A 20,694-nucleotide genomic window follows, 5' to 3' on the forward strand; every position below is an offset into this window, starting at 1 on the left:
AGGCGCAGATAATCACTGCTCATGTACGGCGGGGGAAATATTGGCTATGCCTGCTGTTATAAGAAACATGCAGTTGACAGTTGATATTTTATGATTCCTTTATATTGATTTTGTCAGTAAAAGTAGTTCAGTCACAAACATGGCATGTACGGCTGATGATTTAATATGATTCTAATCTTTTTTCTATGTGGAATCGCAGCTCTGTTTGGATGAAAAGGTAGGCTGTGTGAGGAGCAATTTGCAGGCACTTTCAGTATTTACAGTAGGGATGTCCTCGACTAAGGATTTACATAGTCGAATCAGACAGCTGCCTGCACGTTGCGGTTCCTCGTGGGTCTATTTCAAGTAGCCGGCTATTTAAAAACGATATAATATTCTCTGTGTGGTTCATCAACGGTGATAAATTATTAGAAAGTCTCGTGAGGTGCGGACAACTCGGCACAACACCAGTGAAGCTGGGGCTCCGTCTCTTCAGCAAGTGTTCCTCTTCCGCCACCACATACACGTTACTCCTACACATCCACACTGACAACCCAGGGTTAGGGTTACACACACTTAAAAAACATTTATTGAAAGTTCTTTTCTTTTTTCTTCTATTTACGGCATTAAACGTTGAAATGTATGTTGTAATAGGCTGGATATTAACTTACTGGGAGAAAACTGGTAGCACCCCCATATCACCAAAATGGCATGATCCTCGTTTCGCTGCGAAGCTTCGACTGTGAGATTGACAGTCAAATCAGGCTCCGCCCATCGAATCTATTCGGGGTCAGCCCTAATTTACAGTATATTTTTACTGTTGTTCACCTCCACCTCTTTCTTGCCTTGATTGGCTCACCTTCCATGTATCACGTATATTACCAATATAATGGAAACTGTTGTCATATATTCATCCAAATGTTTTGTTGGATGGATTTGAAACACCTACAGTAATACAGTAATAACCAGGCATGTTAGTAGGCATATTCATAGTGTTCTCAAGTGAATATACACTCAGAGTTTTGTATTTATATAATGGTTAGATGTGCGGTTAATAATAAAACACTTATATAAAGTATATGTTTATAGTTAAAAATGATTAAACATGTAAAACCATGCTTGTTACTAATATGTAGTGAACTTGAAAGTGACAGTTGACAGTAGCTTTGGCCTCAGTTAAAACTTCACTGTGAGAGAAAGATAGTGGCTCTTCCTCTCTCGTCTATCTCTCTTTGTTTCCACTTTTACAATCACATTGTTCTCCCTTCTCCCACTTGGCCTTTCTTTCTTGCTTTTGTCTCTCTGTTTTAATTCTCCCCCGCTCTCCCTCTTTCACTTTCTTTCTCTTTCTATGTCCCTCTGTTCCTCTCATCTCATCCGCTTTTGTTAGCAGTCTGGACGATGTCTGCAGCACTCACTTCTCTTTCTATTTTCCCTTATAAGGCTGCTTTTATACACTCTCTAACCCCCATCCTTTCCCTCTCTCACACACACTTCAACCCCCCTCCCACCGTGTTTTCCGCTTTCAACCTGCCAGCAGATGTAGAGGAGTTCTCATCCATCTTCAAGCCAGACTTTGACACGCCTGGATGTTAAATTAAAAACATATAGCCCAAAAGAAGTGGGTCGTATGCACCTAAAGTGTCCAAGACACAGCTTAGAAAATGAACATCATCCATCAAAAGCTTCCTGCATCTCTGCAAAAGCTTGTAGAGGAGAGAACACAGTCTGACATCGGCCATCTCAATATCCAATTATAAGGAGGGTGGGGGCTATTTTCTTCTCAAAAGATAAACTTGCAAGTGTACGCACATTAATATGCATACATACACAAGAAGGGAGACACAAAAAGAGCCAAAGCAACATAGACAAAGACATCTCACTGGTTTGATGTGTGGCATATCGTCTGAGTGACAGGCCATGTCTCTTGTCTTTCTCTCTAGAGATAAACCATCTAAGAAGTGATGACACTCCCAGACTTCTAGAGCAAGGCTGGTTTTGTGTGAAAGACAGTTTGCATTTTACACATTCATTAGTCCATACATCAAATGTGATAGATGGCCCTGGGAGCAATACTTGTACAAGTGTGAACCTCAAAGCCACTTCATCAACAGCTCATTGATCTAATGGTGATGAATATGGATTTTTTCTTTCTTTCGCAGGAGAAGGTTGGGGGGGGGGGGGGGTCATCATAGTTGTATTCAAGATTCTGTAATTGTTTCCTCTTGTCTCGTCTGGATCTAAGGTTGGGCGATGGGATGATATGGACATTCAGATGATAAACATTTGTCTACCATCAGATATTTTGTCATGTATTTTGTCAGACATTTTCTTATAGCAGAAATGTGTCTTGTTTCACTTGCATATCCTGTTAATCATCTTGTGACCTGTCAGATTTATCTTGCAACCCTTAGCAGGGTCCCAACTCCCTGCTGGGGAACCACTGGGTCAGGCCATTGTGTGCGATGTTGCAAATCAATATCCAGACACTTTTCCATCATTGTGAGGACCTTGATTTGTCAGGTATTGCAGGTTTCTGTCCTTTAATAGCTGATTTATCCATAAAATGGATATATAGACATCATGATATATAATTACATACATGATCGAGGATTTTATCCATATCCCTCATTCCTAACTTGATTTATAAAGATGGAAAACTGGATCTTCGTTGTGTTCTCACACTTTCTAGAAAACAATTTATTTCAGAAGGCATTGAGCAAAAAGTAATCTAACAGAAATGGTTGACATATTCTGTGGTCACTGGTTTCATTAATAGATTGGTAGGCAGATAACACGCTGGCTTCTTTGACTATAGAGTCCTTGTAGTTTCTCCTGTGATGAAGCGTAGATCCATGTGAGAGTAACCTGGAGACATAGATATGGAGCGTGTGAAAGAGAAAGAGTAGGAGATGGGGCTGAGAAGGACAGCAGAAAGCAAAGAACGGTTACGATTACTGATATTAAACAGGCCCAAGGGCGAAATATTTAAAGGTCAAAGTATTGCTAAGTTACCCGATCTGTTATCAGTAATTTTTTATGTTTTGGTGTAATTTATTATCACGCCGCAGCCTCTCCTCTTCTCTCAGTGTCAGGGCTGAGCTCTTCCACACATGCAAACACAAAAAGAGGCTGCGGTGGAGGTAGTGAAGTGAACCAGGTGAAGTGAAGATAACTCAAAGATTACTCAAGTTCTTCAAGGAGTGATAAAACCTTGGAGAACTGTAACCTGGATGACTTCAGACATATTGCTGTCGACAACTACACTCATTAAGTGCAATAAAACCTTTGCAAGTAAAAAGCCAATATTTCATCCTTACATCTTTTCAACAAGCATAACATGTCGAAAATGTAACAAATGTCGTATTGTTACAAACAAGCTAAAGCGATAGCTCTGTCTAGTCTAAAATTTGTCAAATTCTTGTAAACTTAGCTGCTGGCTGAGACAAACCAGCTGCTCCTCCCTCTGCCAGCAGTAATGCTACCTGCTGGCATTGAATCACTGCAGCAGAGGGAGGAGGAGGAGGAAGGACTGAAACTGACTGTGTTTTTCTTTTTTCCTAAACTTAACTATTTTGATGTCAGGAGGATGATTTATTTTATTGACATTCTGGATTTGTTTCTAAGGAGATATTATTAGAGTGTGTGTATAGTGACTTTCCTGTTGTAAACCTTAATGTTGCTGCTCTACAAACAATATTTAGTTAATCCTGTTCTGAAATGATTCTTTAAAATTATATATTTTTATAAAAAGCAATTATTTAGAAATGAAAAAGAACCGATAAGGAATATCAATAATGTATGTGATGCGTTAATTTGAAGCCCACAACCAGTCACATGTAATTGTTGACCAGTTTGCTAACTCTGTAATGATCATTGTAAAATGCAGCGCTTCTTCTTGGTTGTACGCCAATCACTATGCTGCCAGTTTCAGTGAAAGGGAACATTATTTTCCAGAGGGAAAAGCTTACTGAGTGCATGTGCTCCTTTTCAGCAGTGCAGTGCTTCACACCATCACACCTGGGTTTCCTTATGCCAACTCAGTGTTCTCAACACAACACATCAGTTTAGTGGTTGTCATTCCCACTTCCTGACCAGAATTTTTAAATTTATTAATCCAGGATGTTTCAGTGGTTTCATTTCCTTTCCTTTCCTGTTTACGTTTTGGTCGCTGAAGAGTAAACCTGAATTAGCTTATTAGAGACATCAGATTCATGTCTGCATGTTCACTATTTGAATGAGTAAAAAACTAGAAACCCTTTGACCCTGCCACTGCAACCACGGGCAACTTGTCATGTCTGTACAACAGATGAAGCTCTTGAGGGCAGATTTTTATCAGGTATTATTTTGTGGTTTATTCAAGAAGGATCAGGACACTGGATTGTGCTACGTTAAAAAATCCTTGATACTTCCTTGACTGCTAGTAGTAACTTGTTCCAGGACACTTAAGCCAACCCGTTCTCACTCCCCGACGTCGGGGAGACCCATCGACGTTGGTCCAAGACCGATCGGCGTCAGTTTGTAACACACTGGGGATCCCTATAGCGTCATAGTTCAGCGCAGTGGAGGAAGCCCTGTAGCGTCAGGTTTTGACAGTAAAGTAGGTATATGATATTTAACAGAAAAGACTGAGTGAGGAGGTGGTTGGGGAGGATGGAGGGCCAGATCCCCGACTTTGAACCAGGAGACCGTGGTTCGTGTCCTGTGTGAAACAAACAGTTAACATTAAATCTTTTTATTGAAGTTACGTGAGTTAACTTACATATTAACTGACCTACGTAGTTATTTTAACCCAAACCATGATCTCTTCCTAACCTTAACCAAGTAGTTTTGTTGCTTAACCCTAACCAAGTACTTTTTGTGCCTAAACCTAACCAAACTGCAACGTTTCACGACTAATTAATAACGTGCCATTTCATAATGGCGATGTTTCGAAACACTAGCGTTTTATTTTGAAAGTCTAACCAGAACCCCAATGTTGCATATTTATTGTTGCTAACTTTGCATATTTGTTGTTGCTAAGCGTTGCTAACTTGACCGTGGAACCTTAAACATCTAAAAATTACGCAAAAGGGGTAACCAGGGCGTTTCAAAGCGACGCCGAAGGGCCTTGGCCAAGCGTCAATATGTGACGAGTCGGGAGTGAGAATGTGTTGCTGTGTAGCAGGTCTGTTCGTCTCTGTATCCACTCAGCTGTCCTGTCATTCAACTACACTTTATCTTTCAGTGTATGATCTGTGTGTGACTCAAATATCTGTCTGGAACCCAAGAAGCAGATCTATAAATTATAACCTATTGCTCATTCAAGTTAAGATAGTTCTGTCAGGCTGGAAGGCTAAAAAGAGTGTGCAGTTAGTTGTCAAATCTGACTGCTGGTAAATCCCAGTGATCTGTTTATTCAGACTCAACAGTGACAGTCTCTCTTAGTTCTCTCTCTCTGTTGCTGGTGTGTCGCACTGCCGTCCTTCAGTATCGATCTGAAAGTCCTGGGCCGCCAGATTGCTTTCAACAACCATTACCTCCTCCTGTCATAAAGGAAAGGTTGCACAGATTTTACCCTGTTTTAGTGGTCAAAAAAGATGGCTGATGGAAGCAAGGCTGGGTTGTTGTCACTCTCAAACTGAGATGAGAATCTGTTGATGTTTTCTTTGATGAGCTTTCTGGAACAGATGGAAAATAAGTCTTGATAAGCCTCTCTTTCTCTTTCCTGAGTTTCTGTGGTCGACTTAAGTGCTGAAAGTGGCAAGGGTTAACTGTTTATTGGGAACTATGTCCTCTTTCTGTCTCTCCTACTGGCTGTTTCTTCCTCTCGCTATCTCTTCTTCTTCACCACTCTCTCACACACACACACACACCTGAAAGGGCACCAGCAGGACTAATTATGGACCAACAATAACTCCCCCCCCAGCTCCACTCCGCTCCCGGCTGCGTAACAAATTCATTGGCACATCGCTGCCACTATTGTAAATCAATCTGACAGACTTGGAGGTGAGCTGCTGAATACAATTATGCGCCATGTGTTTGTGCCGCAACTTGTACTCACACAGGAGTAAACAGGCTATCCAGTTGTTAGATGTCCACATCCATCTCCACAGTGGACTGTTTGATGTTCAGAAGGGGACTACAGGTGGGGGACGGTCTACGCAGAAGGGCTGCGAGATATTGGAGGCTGGGGAGCAGGGACAGCCGATTTAAGCCGGGGAACACTGGTAGGAGATGGTGTAGACAGAATGGCTGGATATATTAAACAGAAGAAAATGGCTACGACGGGTATTGTCCAGATATGAATGTTGCATCAGGGGTAAGCTCGAGAGATGATGCATTAGCTTTCAGGAAGTGAGAGCAAAGAGCCACGGACGATGCATCCGGGATGCTTCACAATCTTCCAACCGTCTTTCACTTAATGTGAAAACTTCTGTGACACATTTGGTCACGTTGATAAAATGCCGCAAAGTGTTCTTCCATGAAATAATTACAATTCTTATGATTGGCTTATCTGACACAATGACCCACTGAAAAGACAACAATATTGCGTAGTCTGATAGCATTAAAACAATTCTAATTGTCATTTTTAAAGGATTAGTTCAACCACAATCCAAATTTACACATGCTAGGTAAACTTCCAGCTTACCTCTGTACCCTTCTCTGTCCGAATTCTGCTAGTTACAAGCTATGCTCCTCCAAGTGATTGCTTTTTAGTGTACCCGGGGTTTTGACAGATCTGAGGAAAACTGCATTTTCATACTATGCACTCTGGGCGTGGAATAATTTGCAAAAAGATATTAAACTAGAATGTATACTGTATATCAACTGATAAATTTAAGAGCATCATAAAGAACGTGGTGAAGGAGACATGTGGTTGTTTTTCTTGAGAGGCCGTTGTGTTTGAATAGATGGGTTTTTTGTGTTGTTTTTGTGAATTTTGTCATGATTGTATGTGGCATTTTAATATGCTGTGTTTATGTATGACTGCTACTTTGGCCAGGTCTCTCTTGTAAAAGAGATTTTTGATCTCAACGAGACTTCCTGGTAAAAAAAAAAAATAAAATAAAATGTGATATCCAGCAATGCAGATAGTTTATGTGTTAACTAAAGTATTTAAAAAAAGGTTGCCTGGTTGTTTTGGATAATCCACAGAGCTCAGCATGAACAGTTTACACCTTTTTGTTTTACCATCTGTGGAAAATTGTAACCATCTGTGGAAAATCGTTTCCAATGAACACTGTTATCAGTGAGATCTGGTAATGTCCAAAATAACCATGACAGTGTTTCAGGAAAGAGGCATTGCTGTTAAAACATTGTACTCCTCGTGACTGAAGTGGCACAGATGATAGAATATGGGCTTAACGGCAATTAAGATACAGTTCAGATATATAGGGGGAAGTTATTTGCTAGAAATGAAAAAAATAACCCAGCTATGAGCTCAGCATTCAAAATTCTAATATGTCTTCGCTCTGACGTACCCTTTGACCCTACCAGCCATAGTCAATTCCTGTCCACACACGAAGAGTGACAGAAGCTGGGAGATATGATTGACAGCTAGCAGATGAGAAAAAAAACACAACAACCGCATGCAACTTGTCAAAGACAGATAAAGTTCCTGAGGGAGACACGCTTATGTTACAAAATCAGGAAGAATGATCAGCACACTGGATTGTGCTACATTAAATAAAATCCATGGTACTTGATTGAGTCATGATTAATTAAATACTATGACACAGATTAAACATTGTGTCTGAAGAGCTCTTAGGAATTCAGTGTCTTGCTCCAGGGCACTTAATCAGATCTGGTTGTGTCTGAAGCCGCTCAGCTGTCCCATCATTCAAGTACATGTTATCTTTGAGTGTATCCTCTGTGTCTGATTCAAATATCCTTCTGAATTCTCAGAAACAGATCCAGTAAATGATGAAACTATTTATAATTTCGGTTAACATAGTTCTGTCAGGCTGGAAGGTTAAAAAGAGTGTGCAGTTAGTTATGAAACCTGACTGATGGTAATCTAGGTGATCTCTTCATTAAGACTCAACAGTGACAGTCTCTGTGTTCTCTCTCTCTGCTGCCGACTGCTAAATGTTTATGTAGGATTTAAATATATTGTATATGTCAATAATAATATTTGTTTAGGGCTCCAAAATGCCAGTCCCAAGTTCCCATGATTTAAGTGGGTTTATTCAAAGTTCAACAGTCCAAAGATAAAAGCTACTTATTATATTTGAAAAGCTAAAACCACAGGATTTTGTACTTGATGATAGACTGCCAAATAAGCTTTGTTACATTATTACTTAGCATGCCACAGCCTAGATAACTGAATGCTAAATGTTAATTACTAGCCATTTATGTAGCTATATATGCAGTGTGTCTTAAACGGTTCCCTTTCACTTTATATGATGTCTAGTTGCCCCTGGGTGTCTGCTTGTTTGTTCTGTAACCCCCTGCAGCCATGCCACCACAACAAATCCCTGCACATTTATGACTGAATAATAGAATATATGCCAAAGTGCAATTAGGATATAATTCAGATATAGAGGAGAATGTATACGTAGAGCACAAACAGATAACAGATAATTCTACACTGGAACAAACCAGCACCTGACCCCTCTGCAGACATTGTAAACCCATTGTTGATGGTACAGTTGTGATCCTCAAATGTGGCGATGTGACTTTTTGAATATTGGACTGTTTGATTCTTTATTGAGTATCATAATAATAATGAAGCCTAATATGAGAGGCAGAACTTACGGATCCAACAGTGAAGTTTGCAGCATCTGTCGACACTTTAGCAACAGGTTTTGCCTCCTTTTTTCTTGGTGATGGTGTTGAGGGAGATGCATCTGTAAGTTGGTGTGAGCATCACATATAAATAAAAACAACCATATTCCTCAAACTTCAACTTTAGACGCTTTCAACTTTAGACACTTTCTGCTGATATTAAAATTGCCAACTCATGATTGAATGGATTTTCTTTCTGTGGCACGTACGACTTTAAGGGATGACTTTCCCTGTACACCCACACAAGACAGAACTTCTGAGGAGTATTAGTTCTGTACATGAAAAGAAAATGGTTTGTGTTTGCTGCAGGTAACTTGTGGGCACAGACTGGAAGTCAGAGGACCTGATGTAGGAGTATATATGGTGTGCAGGGACCAGGCCTCGGACGGCCGGGGTGCAGTGTGGGGGCGGTGTAATACTGTGTGTGCAATACTGTACTGGAATGCGTTTGTGGAGATTATTAAAGAGCCATATATTTCTGCAGCAGCCCCACAGGGCCTGCTCTTACCGGCTGATCTCAACACTGGCAGACGGGTAATGAAACAGGCCTCGCTGGAGATTCATCACTGTGAAGAGCCAAGGCGGTTCCCTCCCTCTCTTCCTCCTACTCTTCTCTCCCTTTTCTTTCTCAAGTTTTTTCTTTGTCTCTGTTTTGGTCTGTTGAATGTGCCACAGTACATCTGGTTCAAACACAGCATACATGAACTCACGTCTGTTGCAATTTGACATCAGCTGGGTTGCTCAAAATCCCCAGAGCACACTAGCGAGTAAAATAACTAGCTAACGAGCAAGCAAGCTAAGTTTACTTCTGGTCTTCTAAGCTTGTCCCAAATTACACAGTCACAGGAAAAAGTATATGGAGTTACTTGGATTTCTGCCTAAATTGGTCATAAAATGTGATCTGATCTTCATCTAAGTCACAACAAAAGACAAACACAGTCTGCTTAATGCCACACAAACAATCATATGTTTCTATGTTTTTTATTGAACACACTGTGCAAACAGTCACAGTGCAGGGTGGACAAAGTAGATGAACCCCTAGGCTATGACTTATCCAAAAGGTAATTGGAGTCAGCCAACCTGGAGTCCAATCAATCAGACATTGTTGGTTGAGCTGCCCTGTCCAATTAAAAAACACCTCAATGAAGCACATGTGGCAGGTGTAAAAAGCTACCAGTTAGCTAGTTAGTTCTTGTTAGTGGGTTAACTTGCAAGTTATAGTGATTGCTAGCTCAGTAGTTAATTGCAATGGGGCCCAGTCATGCATTCTGAATTGTCAAAAGCGGATGATGACGTGTCTGTGTGTGTGTGTGTGTGTGTGTGTGGGTACTTTGAGCAGTACCAAATTCAGTCTATCTGACATTAATAATTTTCTGAGAGCAGCACTGGGATTCAAGCCAGAGACGGTGCATCTAGCTCTAGAAGTATTGAAGGTAACCACTCAACTATTAGAGGCGAAAAAGCTGAGACCTTATGATATTGATACATGATAAGGTAGACCGGAGGGGTTTGACAGGGAATACGTTTGGGATGGGATAGAGGGGCAACATAAAGCTGAGAGGAGGGAAACTTCTTTGGTAACACACAGAGGTTTTGCCGAAGGGTTGTATTTCCACTCCTCCATCAGTTCCAGTGCTCATAATCCCAGGTTTGAGGACGGGCAATTTGGATCAAAAGTGAAATTTCAGGCAAGAAAATAAGTTTCATGTATGAAATTGGAAGGGCTGATGAGGTACCGAAAGCAAGTTATGTATTCAGGTAAGCACTTCTGGCAAGACCTGGCTTGAAATGTTAGTGAAACAGGAAGGATGGAATGAGGTGAAGGGATTTGTTGGTGGAGGGAGAAGTAAGGAATCTGATGTCAGGAGACTGAAACAAGTAGCTAACGGGACACACAGAAGTAATTGGTTTTGGCACATTTTTATTGTACTGTGTGCCAATAAAGGTCAATAAATTCAATGGAATTGGAGGGAAAATGTTGGTAGAGATGGAGAGAGGTGATGGAAGAGGAAGACATATAGATGGAAGGTTGGAAAAGAAAGGGAAAGCGAGAAATAGACTGTTGCACTACAGGGATCAATTACTAGGAACTGTGAGTTATGATATTTGCTGCACCAAGTGCCATGTGGCTTTATTGCACTGGGACAGTGTTTGGAGGAAGAGAGAGATTATTAACCGCACAAAAAGAGAGAGAAAGTGAGGGAAAGAAAGCCGACAGAATCAGAAAAGCATTGAAAGAAAGAACGAGGTGGAGAGTTTAGAAAGAAAAGAAAGGGGGAAGCAAATGAAGATGAGTAAACCTTGAGGCTCTCTCTTCACTTCTCCACAACTCTCTCCATTTCTGCTTGTCTTGCACTTTCAAGCGTGGAGCCCATTAAAGTGGATGACAGTGTAACTCACCACTGATAATCAACAGAGAGGGAGCAGATTCGCAGAGAAGAGACCCCAGGCCTCGTTTATTATGTTAGATTTTTCTATTGAATCTGACTGTGCTGTAATTTCTCAAAGTGGGAAGGAGGTCCGATGAAAGTAATTTACACAATGAATAATCAAGACATCTGTAGAACAGGACAAATGTAGTTTACAATTTATGAAAGTTCTAAGGGGGAATGAGAAGTTAATGCGACATTTTCGAAACAAGACCTTTGACAAATAACAGACCGTAACCATGCAAATATAGCCCGCATTTTTGGGTAATAGAACATGTAATTGAAATTACATACAAATAATGTATTTGGGAATATTTTTCTGGTAGTAAAAGTTTTCCCAAATTCAAATATTAGTTTATAGAGGGAAACCCATTTTGTATACAATTTAATATTTATGTAGTATTTAAATATATACTATATATAGTATATGTCAATAATAATATTTGTTTAGGGCTGCAAAATGCCAATCAGAGGTTCCCATGATTTAAGTGGGTTTATTCAAAGTTCAACAGTCCAAAGCCAAAAAAATATTTAATTTACATTTAATATATGTAAAACAGATAAAAGCTACTACTTATTATATTTGAGAAGCTAAAACCACAGGACTTTGTGCTTGATGACAGACTAGATTATTACTGACCATGCCACACTTACCATATCGCCTGTGCAGCTGCAGTTTGAGAGCACAGCCTGGATAACTGAATGCTAATTACTAGCCATTTATGTAGCTATATATGCAGTGTGTCTTAAACCATTCCCTTTCACTGTATATGATGTCTAGTTGCCCCTGGGTGTCAGCGTGTTTGTTCTGTAACCCCCTGCAGCCATGCCACCGCAACAAATCCCTGCACATTTATTGTACTTAGCAAACAAAGAAGCTGTGAATTATAGTCAGTCACCCAGTGGCACAGCAGGCAGCCACTGACTGTTTCCACTGCTGCAGAGCCATGAGTAGTGGAAACAAACATACCTTTCAAGTACTCCCGCTTAAACCCCTCACTGACCCTCAGTTGGCTGGATGAAGTGCAGTAATGTGTTCTGCCGGAGTGCTATAACAAGGACAGTTACATACTATAATAATAGTACGGCTCATGGCAAGGACAAGTTAGCATGGCCGCATCAATTTGATGTGGATATTGATGTACCCAAATCGATGACCATTATTTCAACCAAATCCAAATTTTGGGTGTACAGTGGGAGCATTTTGGGAGGAGGACACAGAGGACAAAGAAAAACCTCCCTTAAACCTAAGCAAACGTACACCTCAAATGTTGATTCTATGGATGTTGACACGCATGGGAGATGGGAGTCGATGGGAGTTTCGAACAGGCATGAAAAGCTACTGGAGGCCATTAAACGGCTCCACTTTGCTCCAAAGAAAAATAAAGGACAGATGGCAGAGGGGAGGAAAGACACAGGAAGAAAGAAGAGAGATGGGAGCCACAAGAGAGGAGTTAAGAGATGGATAATGATGATGGAGAAAGAGGAAGGGAGATAATGACTGGAATACATCCAGAACTGCATGGATAAAGACATGAAAGAGGAGCAGAGAGAAAAGGGGGACCGTGTGAGAAGGAAGTTCGGAGGATTCAGAGAAGGAGCGGGAAGAAAAATCGAGAGACGATGAGGAGAGAGACTCATGGAGCGGTGCTGGGTGGTACAGAGGCGGGTGAGGTCAGGATTCGACCCTGTGGCATCCCATGGTAATTGAAATTAGGTGGGGGTGGCGGTTGGGGGGTCAGCGGGACTGGAGGAAACAGGCGACATGATAATCAATTTGAGGCTGAATCGGAAACATGAGCCACTGGGGGGGCCTCGTTCCCCCTACCAGGCCTCCAGATGGCCCCGGCCCCAATCCTGTGTGGGTCCTGTCAGAGCACGCAGTGTGTGTGTGTGTGTCAATGTATGTGTGTATGGTTTTGTGTGTTTGAGAGACATTACCATCTGCCAGGAGTGCAAGGGGAGTTCAGCAGACAGATTTGCTGACACTAGGGGCGCAGTAGGGTATAGACAATAAACTGTATGCATGTTTTTGTGTGTGTGTGTGTGTGTGTGTGTGTGTGTGTGTGTGTGTGTGTGTGTAGGGACTCCCTGCATGCTGCTGTTGGAGAAGAGAAATGGCTAAAGCAACACACCCACATACACACTGACAGTGAAGATACTAATGTGTCCTGAGGGTCGACGCTAAAGTAGTGGTGCTCTGGCTGTTTGTCACGCAAAGACCAGAAGGCAAGCGTTTCTATAAAGTATGCAACATCATTATTATTTAGGAGATGCTGACAGTGTACTACTATTATATAGACCAATCAGCCATAACATTATGACCACTGACAGGTGAAGTGAACACTGCTCTCGTTACTTTGGCCAAATTGTGATGGCTAGATGGCCAGATGGTCAGCACTTATCAAGAGAGGGAAAACGGTGAACAGGTGATGCACGTGGTGAGGGGAGAGGCTGGTCTTTGTGGTTCGATCCAACAGACGAGCTCCTGTAGGTCAAATTGCTGAAAACGTTGATGCTGGTTCTGAATGAAAGGAGTCAGAATATGGATATATGGTTTAGTCTCTAAACGGAAGAAAGACTGTGGTTTTAGACTATGGAACAACAACAGATATTATCTGCGGTAGAACAATAAGACCAACTCTAAAAAATAAAGAGTCATGAATAAGTTACCATAATATATATATAGAAATTCTAAAAAAAATTATCGCAACAGCCAGCTTCTCTGCACTAAAAGGCTAACTGGAAAATAGACTAAAGAACTTCCTCATACAGTAACACAAGTCACTTTTTACTTTTTTGTTGCTTCAGTGCACTTTAACATTTTTGAAGTGAAATATTCTTCAAGTCTCTTTCTCGTCTTTTAAACTGGTTACAAGGACTTTAATAGATTCCAGGTTGCCATATATGTGCTGAAAAAAAGAAATATATCTAAATAAGGTAGTTTGAACAGCCTTCAAATGCAAAGCTATATCTTGTTACACAATGTTGCTGCGGCGTGTGCTTGATAGTACTCTGGCTACAACTTGCCCTAAACTTCTGCCTAAAAAAGAAAGTATCTTAGCTATGAGCCTTTTAAAACAGTTTTTCTTTTACGCTACACACATAACTATGTTGTTTGCTGCACAAAATTACCTTATTTCTGGCTGCTTTATGACGTAATAGGCAAGATATGTTTCATATCAGCTGCAGCGAAGTATAAATATCAGAACACTAACACCATTTAACAGGACATTGAGTCGTCCTGTGTCTTACACCAACAAAACACACCAAAAAGGCTGCTTGTGACGGGTTTGGCTTTCCTGCCACTGCATGCAGTCTGTAACACAGTGTGTGTCTATAAAGATGTTAACCATTCAGATTTAATGTAATCAAAACTGGGCTGAAGGAGGATATGCTGAAAAGAAGAGGATCAAATACAAATATTTCTACATGACTCATTCACAAATTTAAACTTAAATACCCACAGTTCTGTGTCAATTATCACTAAATCCTGGTTTAAAGTAATAATTGTAATATCATGGGAAAGACCATGATATTGATGATATTGTCGTTCAAAAACAAACATCAAAAATATTTTTTCATTGCACATAATTTATACCATATGTTGCTTTTTGCAAATACACTATATCCCAATAGTTACATTATATTAAATTATCACATATCAATTATCACAGAGAGAGCCCTTTTGAATGCACAAAACTAAAACATTTTCGCTCAAGAGGTGTGTGCAAAAATGAGTCTATAAACCGACAAAGGCCGCTGGAGGTTTTGGAAAGCTTTATCTTAAGGATCTCTCCCTTTCTAGTAGAGCATGCAGCATCCTCCCTGCCACCAGTTAATACATCACCGGACCATCAACTCATTCCCCCCATCGTGTTTCTACGTCTCTTTTAATCTCACTCCTCCCTCCCCTTGATCTGTTGAATCTTATTAACACCATTTGCCATCAGCCGGTTGGTTTGTTGACTTGCTTACAGCGCTCCTTCTGTTTGCCTTTGCTGAGTGCCCCCTCACTGCTTCTGTACGTTTGTCATGCAGGCCTTCGCCCTATTTAATTGGTGCTCGTTAGAGGGTAAAAAAATGCTGTTGTTGCTCCATTTTCGCACAAAAAAAAAGCAGGAGGGATAGACGTCAATGAAAATGTTAATTGATAGCGGATCAAGGACAACACTGGCAATTAGCGCGGGCTAACAAACGAGGAAGGCACTGCACTGGAGACTTTGATTACTACAGGAACTCTACACATAAACACACAAACTGTATACACACATAGACACATGCCTGGTTAGCCAGCAGGGCCATGTTGACGAGGGCCACTGTTTGATTCAGGAAGTGAGACAACAGCAAATGGGTTTTTTGTGTTCTTAGTAAGCATAAACACACACGCACATACACACACGCAGAATACAAAACAAACATTCATATCAGCCGGCTCAGATGCAGACAGAATTTGTTGTTAGGGTTATCTACTAGTTTTGAGAACACATTATTATGCAGCTGTCTCTGTGCCTCCTTCACTTGCTCTCTTTTTTTTTCTTCTATGGAGTTCAATTGATTTTGTTTTGTGGTGATATGATCTGTAAGCGTGATTATCAACTAGGCAAAACAGGCAACAGCCCCAGGGATCCAGACCTAAAGGGGTCTCAAAAGCCTCGTGTTCATTGTTCAATCAATCGTTTTGATTCACTGCAAATATGTCATGGAATATCTGTCACTAAAGGACAATATCCTGCAGTGTTGGCTAATCTTATGGCCGAGTCTTATGTGTCAAAATTTGTCATTTTAACTCTATTTGAATTTTTATTGTGCTCATAAGGTACTTTTCCTACAAAAAGTTGCCCTAAGACCTCTAACTGGTTAATCAGGCCATGGTTGGACCAATGTATCTGTTCATCAGGGTATCCCAGAAAGTTGACATTGAAATTTGGTGAAAGGTTAGGCCCAGGGAACACATGATTAGTTTCACAAAGAAATCTATTCAAACTGGCTTCTTTCTTGGATGGATTTTGCTCAGTTGTCATGTAGATGGTTCAGTTGTAATGCCACATAACCAAAATTCCATGCTTAGGTCACATGAAATAAACCTTTTCAATGAAATCTGAGAAGAAAACATACTTTAGTAATCCTGCAAGGGGAAATTCAAACCACATCTGCTGAGAAAGGCCAAGAGAGTTGGCTAAACTGTTCGGTCACAATCTATCTGGTATAGCTGTAGTTGTCAGTCCTTCTGTTTTTCAAGCAGATTAAATATGGTTATATCTTTTCTTATTGTAAAAATCTATTTCTTCCTGCTCATTCAGGATTTGTTTTTGATGAAACAGTAAATTAAGCAGTCATCGTTCTCTTTTTTTCTTCTATTCTCATCCCTCTTTCCTGTCACTATTCTTTCTCCCCTCTCCTCTCCTCTTTTCGTCTTTAGGTGAGCCTGCAGTGGCCAGAGAGAATAACTGTCTGAACGCTGCCAAGGCCTGCAACCTGAATGACACGTGTAAGAAGTACCGCTCTGCCTACATCAGCCCCTGCACCAGCCGCGTCTCCACCGCTGAAGTCTGCAACAAGAGGAAGTGCCACAAGGCCCTGCGGCAGTTCTTTGACAAGGCAAGGCACTTCTGACACGAGCTTATCAAAAAAGGAAGAAAAGAAATACTCAAAAGCATACACATTGGAGGTTTTCCAAATGACTGAAATCTGATAAAAGCTGAATGTCCACCACAAAGGACCTGCTTCAAAAGGAAGAAATTTTGAAGTGGATAAGTTAGAGGGGTTGTCAAAATCACAATAAATAATCATGTGGGCCTTTTTTGTTCGGGGTTTTCTCTTCCAGCACTAAGCTTTGACATTGATTCAGTCATCAAACACAAAAGATGTTTTTGCTATCTGTGCTGTATTGTAAAAAAATTATGTGAAACACTGTAATTACAACAGAGAACTCTCTGTGTGAACAGCCTTAAGCTTTGAGTTTCATTTGTGCTGGAGATAAAACTACATTGACATTCTTCTCTATAAAATTCTCCCTATTGTTTCAGAAAAATATTTTCATAAACATTTGCAGTAAACGCTTTTCTGTTTTCGACTGTAATACATGCCTATACCTCAATATTTGGTGGGTCTTTGGTTTTACTGGATTATCAATGTTAAACTTTGAGGGAACTTTCATTACACTTGAAAAGTCCTGCAACTCACAGGAAGTGACACGTTTTATATTTTCAACAACCACAGGATCGGTTTGTTTGGATTAAAACGAGGAAATGGCTAGTTAGCATGAGCAGCAATAGCCACTCTGGGTAATCAACAAATGAAAAGAACATCAACGAAAGACGTTACCTTGAAAGGGCGGAAAATGCAACATTTGACACAAAGAATATGAACAAAACAACAAAAGTCTTGTTTCTCTTCTACACTCAGTGTTGTGCTGTGATTCTTGTGCCACGCAGGTTCCTCCGAAGCACAGCTATGGCATGCTGTTCTGCTCATGCCCACTTAGTGACCAGACAGCATGTTCTGAACGCAGGCGTCAGACCATCGTTCCCGTCTGCTCGTACGAAGAAAAACAGAGACCCAACTGTCTCGAACTGCAGGCCTCCTGCAAGACCAACTACATCTGCAGGTAGGAAGCAGCAGGCCTTCAAAATGTATCTAAGGTCCCCGGGCAGATGTGAACCGGGTACCCCTTGGTTTGTGATGGACACCTTTACCCTAATGTCTGTAAGAAACCAGCTAATACACACACAAGTTAAAGGGTAATATAGTATGTAGCCTATGAAACGTGTCAAAACACTGTCCTGTTTCCCTGTGTTGACGTGCATCTACGCACAGAAAGCCATTCATTTTATCACGTATCAGGATCGTTCATAAAAACATAGTCTCCAGCCAAAAAATGCAGGGTTGTGTGGGAAAAATCTTTTTTATCTGGCAACGCAATGCATTGAAAAATCAAAATCATGCAAGTGCACAGTGCTGGTTGAAAACTCTATTGTGTGCACCATGTAGAATTGTGTTAATTGTGCTTGTTGGCTAGAGCAGATTTACTTATATTGATTTCCTGGTGACTTACTCTAAATTTAACCTTACTAATCTCACCAAAACCAGCAAAAATAAATTGTCTGCCTTCACGGCTCAGAGTCTCAGATTCACACACAAACACACACACACACGTAAAAGAGTAATCCAGTGATGGACATCTGACCTCACCCTCATTGGAGAGTGTGTGTGTGTGTGTGTGTGTGTGTGTGTGTGTGTTATGCAGTCTCTTGAGGCTACAGCCAGCAGTCTTGTGGTTCTCTGGGATTAAATTGAAGCATTAGGCATCTTAAATGAGCTCCATTTGGACTGTAGCCTCAGGTTTCCCTCCCTCTCCCGTCTCTCTTTCTGTCTCTACTTAACAGTAAGCAGCATGACAAAATTATAGTCTGTCCTTCCTTCCATCTCTGTCTGTTTTCCTTCCATGGTGCTTTCTATCCGTCAGACATACGCTCAGCGCTGAACAGGTCTCACTGCAGCGAGGCTTCCTCCCAGTCCATTTGTCAGTTGGCACAGATAGATTAAAGCCATGCATTTCCACAAGCTCCCTCACCATATGTCAGGTGTAGTATACTGGCTGCTGTTGACATCTCTCACTACGCACTGCACTGCTCTGCTCTGCAGCAGATTGGTGGGATTAGATAGATCTCACTGTGAGTGCATAAAGTATGTGTGTTTTAGTACATGCTTGCAACTATTTCCTGGTAGCAGGTTGTAACTCTCATTCAAATAAACACAGAAATCTGCTCTCCTTCAGAAACTTTGTTTCTAAATTGTGTTTGTGGAAAGTTTAACCACTTGTGGTGCTATGGAGCAAAGTTTTTATGAGCAGGTCCCCGTTTCACACAGTTTCACACTGTTCCAAGAAATGTGCCTGTAAAAAGAAGATGAAAGTAAACAATAAACATATATTTAAAAGTTTACCTTTGCAAGACTTTTATCAGGAACTAAATGTATTCAACACATTTGTCAAGGTAAAAGATATTTCAATGACTTTCTGGTGAGAAACACTGAATGGTAATGTGATTTTGTTTAGAGAAAACCTCCCCCAGATACCTCTGGACGAAGTGGTATTGTCTTCATGATTGAAAGGTTATTTACTTCAAGCTAAAGTCCATATTTATTTTTTGGATGCAAAGCAGCGTGGATCCTAGTACCAGTGGTGCTATTGAATTCAGTTAGATTTTTTTTTTTTCATCGGTAAAAGTAATACTGCAGCCTAAACGGTAAACATTATGTGAGTGAAATTTACAAGGGTGCTATAGACTGCTGCACACTGCACACACTTGCCACAAAAAATGCTATAATTAAATTAAACATGTTTTGGCCCATAACTCCCATATAGTACGTTGCACAAACCTTATATTCTAACTTGAATCTAGCTGCATCTCGTGATATAGGCCACGCCCATTTCCGCCTGTAATTTTTTGCGGTTGTTCTTGATGCACACATGGACTAAACTAGGTGTTTGTTTTACAGCCTGTGATCATCTGACCTTTTCAGTTGCGGACCAGTTAAAAGAAAATCTCAGCAATAAATATTCTGGTTGAAATGTTACCAGTACAAAAAGAAATTATGGCCAAAACTGCAAGCATGCAACACAAGCAACACATAAAGATGTTACAGTCCAGAAGTGACATTAGAAGGTTTTGCTTTGTGTCTAGTGCTAGTATATCATATTTAATCTAACTTCAAATGGTGAATTCCTTGGGAATCCAAACTCCATTTCAATTTCACATGCCACTGCACCTGTGCCAAAAGTGTAAACAAACATTTATGAACGCAGTAAATGAAACAGAACAGACTTGGTGGAGAATTGCCTTTAGCCTCATTCATTCCAGGATATAAACCAGCCACAGCATACGCAAGAGGGTCATCCTACTCCAATGAAGGCAGCCATTAAGAAGGCTAATTGCATAGAGAGAAATGACTTCCAGCGTACACTCATTTGGACCAGGCATTTTGTTGCACATTCCAGTCACATTGGCCATCTGAATTGGTCATGTAAAATCTATTGGAGGTGTAATCATGTCTGGCCCTGAAATATTTTTGGATCTGTGTGTGCTGTAGGTCACGACTTGCGGACTTCTTTGTCAACTGCCAGCCGGAGCCTCGCTCGCTGTCAGGCTGTCTGAAGGAGAACTACGCAGACTGCCTCCTTTCATACTCGGGTCTGATTGGTGAGTTCCTGTGTACACTTGATTGTTATTGGTCAGCCTTGTCTCGGTATTTACTCCAGGTCTCTGTGGATTGTTGTTATTTTACTTTGATGGTGTACTTAAAGGATAATTCTGTTTTAAACACTTTAAAAACTTTTTTTCATTGTTTTGTTTCAATTGGTTATGATAAAACTGCCCTAACCAAAGTTCTGAAGTCTGGGAACACATGTTTGATGGGGCAAGAAACACGAGCAGTCAGATGATCAGGCAAGTTGTAAATATACAAACAGATTATTTAAACCACTTTATTGGAGGTAAAATCAGAAGCTAGCTCA

General features: G+C 40.7%; 1 protein-coding gene across 6 annotated transcripts in view; it reads left to right on the forward strand.

Annotated features, from left to right (window-relative positions):
* The window catches only part of gfra1a (gdnf family receptor alpha 1a), a 108,192-nt gene that overhangs the window by 63,283 nt on the left and 24,215 nt on the right, over nucleotides 1-20,694 (forward strand). For all 6 annotated transcript variants that reach the window (XM_046065167.1, XM_046065166.1, XM_046065164.1 and 3 more), the window contains 3 exons: nucleotides 16,600-16,778; nucleotides 17,615-17,787; nucleotides 20,271-20,380. In XM_046065167.1, coding sequence (XP_045921123.1) covers nucleotides 16,600-16,778; nucleotides 17,615-17,787; nucleotides 20,271-20,380 — 462 coding nt within the window. The remainder of the gene's footprint in view (nucleotides 1-16,599; nucleotides 16,779-17,614; nucleotides 17,788-20,270; nucleotides 20,381-20,694) is intronic.

Source organism: Micropterus dolomieu, linkage group LG12 (assembly GCF_021292245.1).
Source record: "Micropterus dolomieu isolate WLL.071019.BEF.003 ecotype Adirondacks linkage group LG12, ASM2129224v1, whole genome shotgun sequence".
In the NCBI taxonomy this organism is placed as follows: Eukaryota; Metazoa; Chordata; class Actinopteri; order Centrarchiformes; family Centrarchidae; genus Micropterus; species Micropterus dolomieu.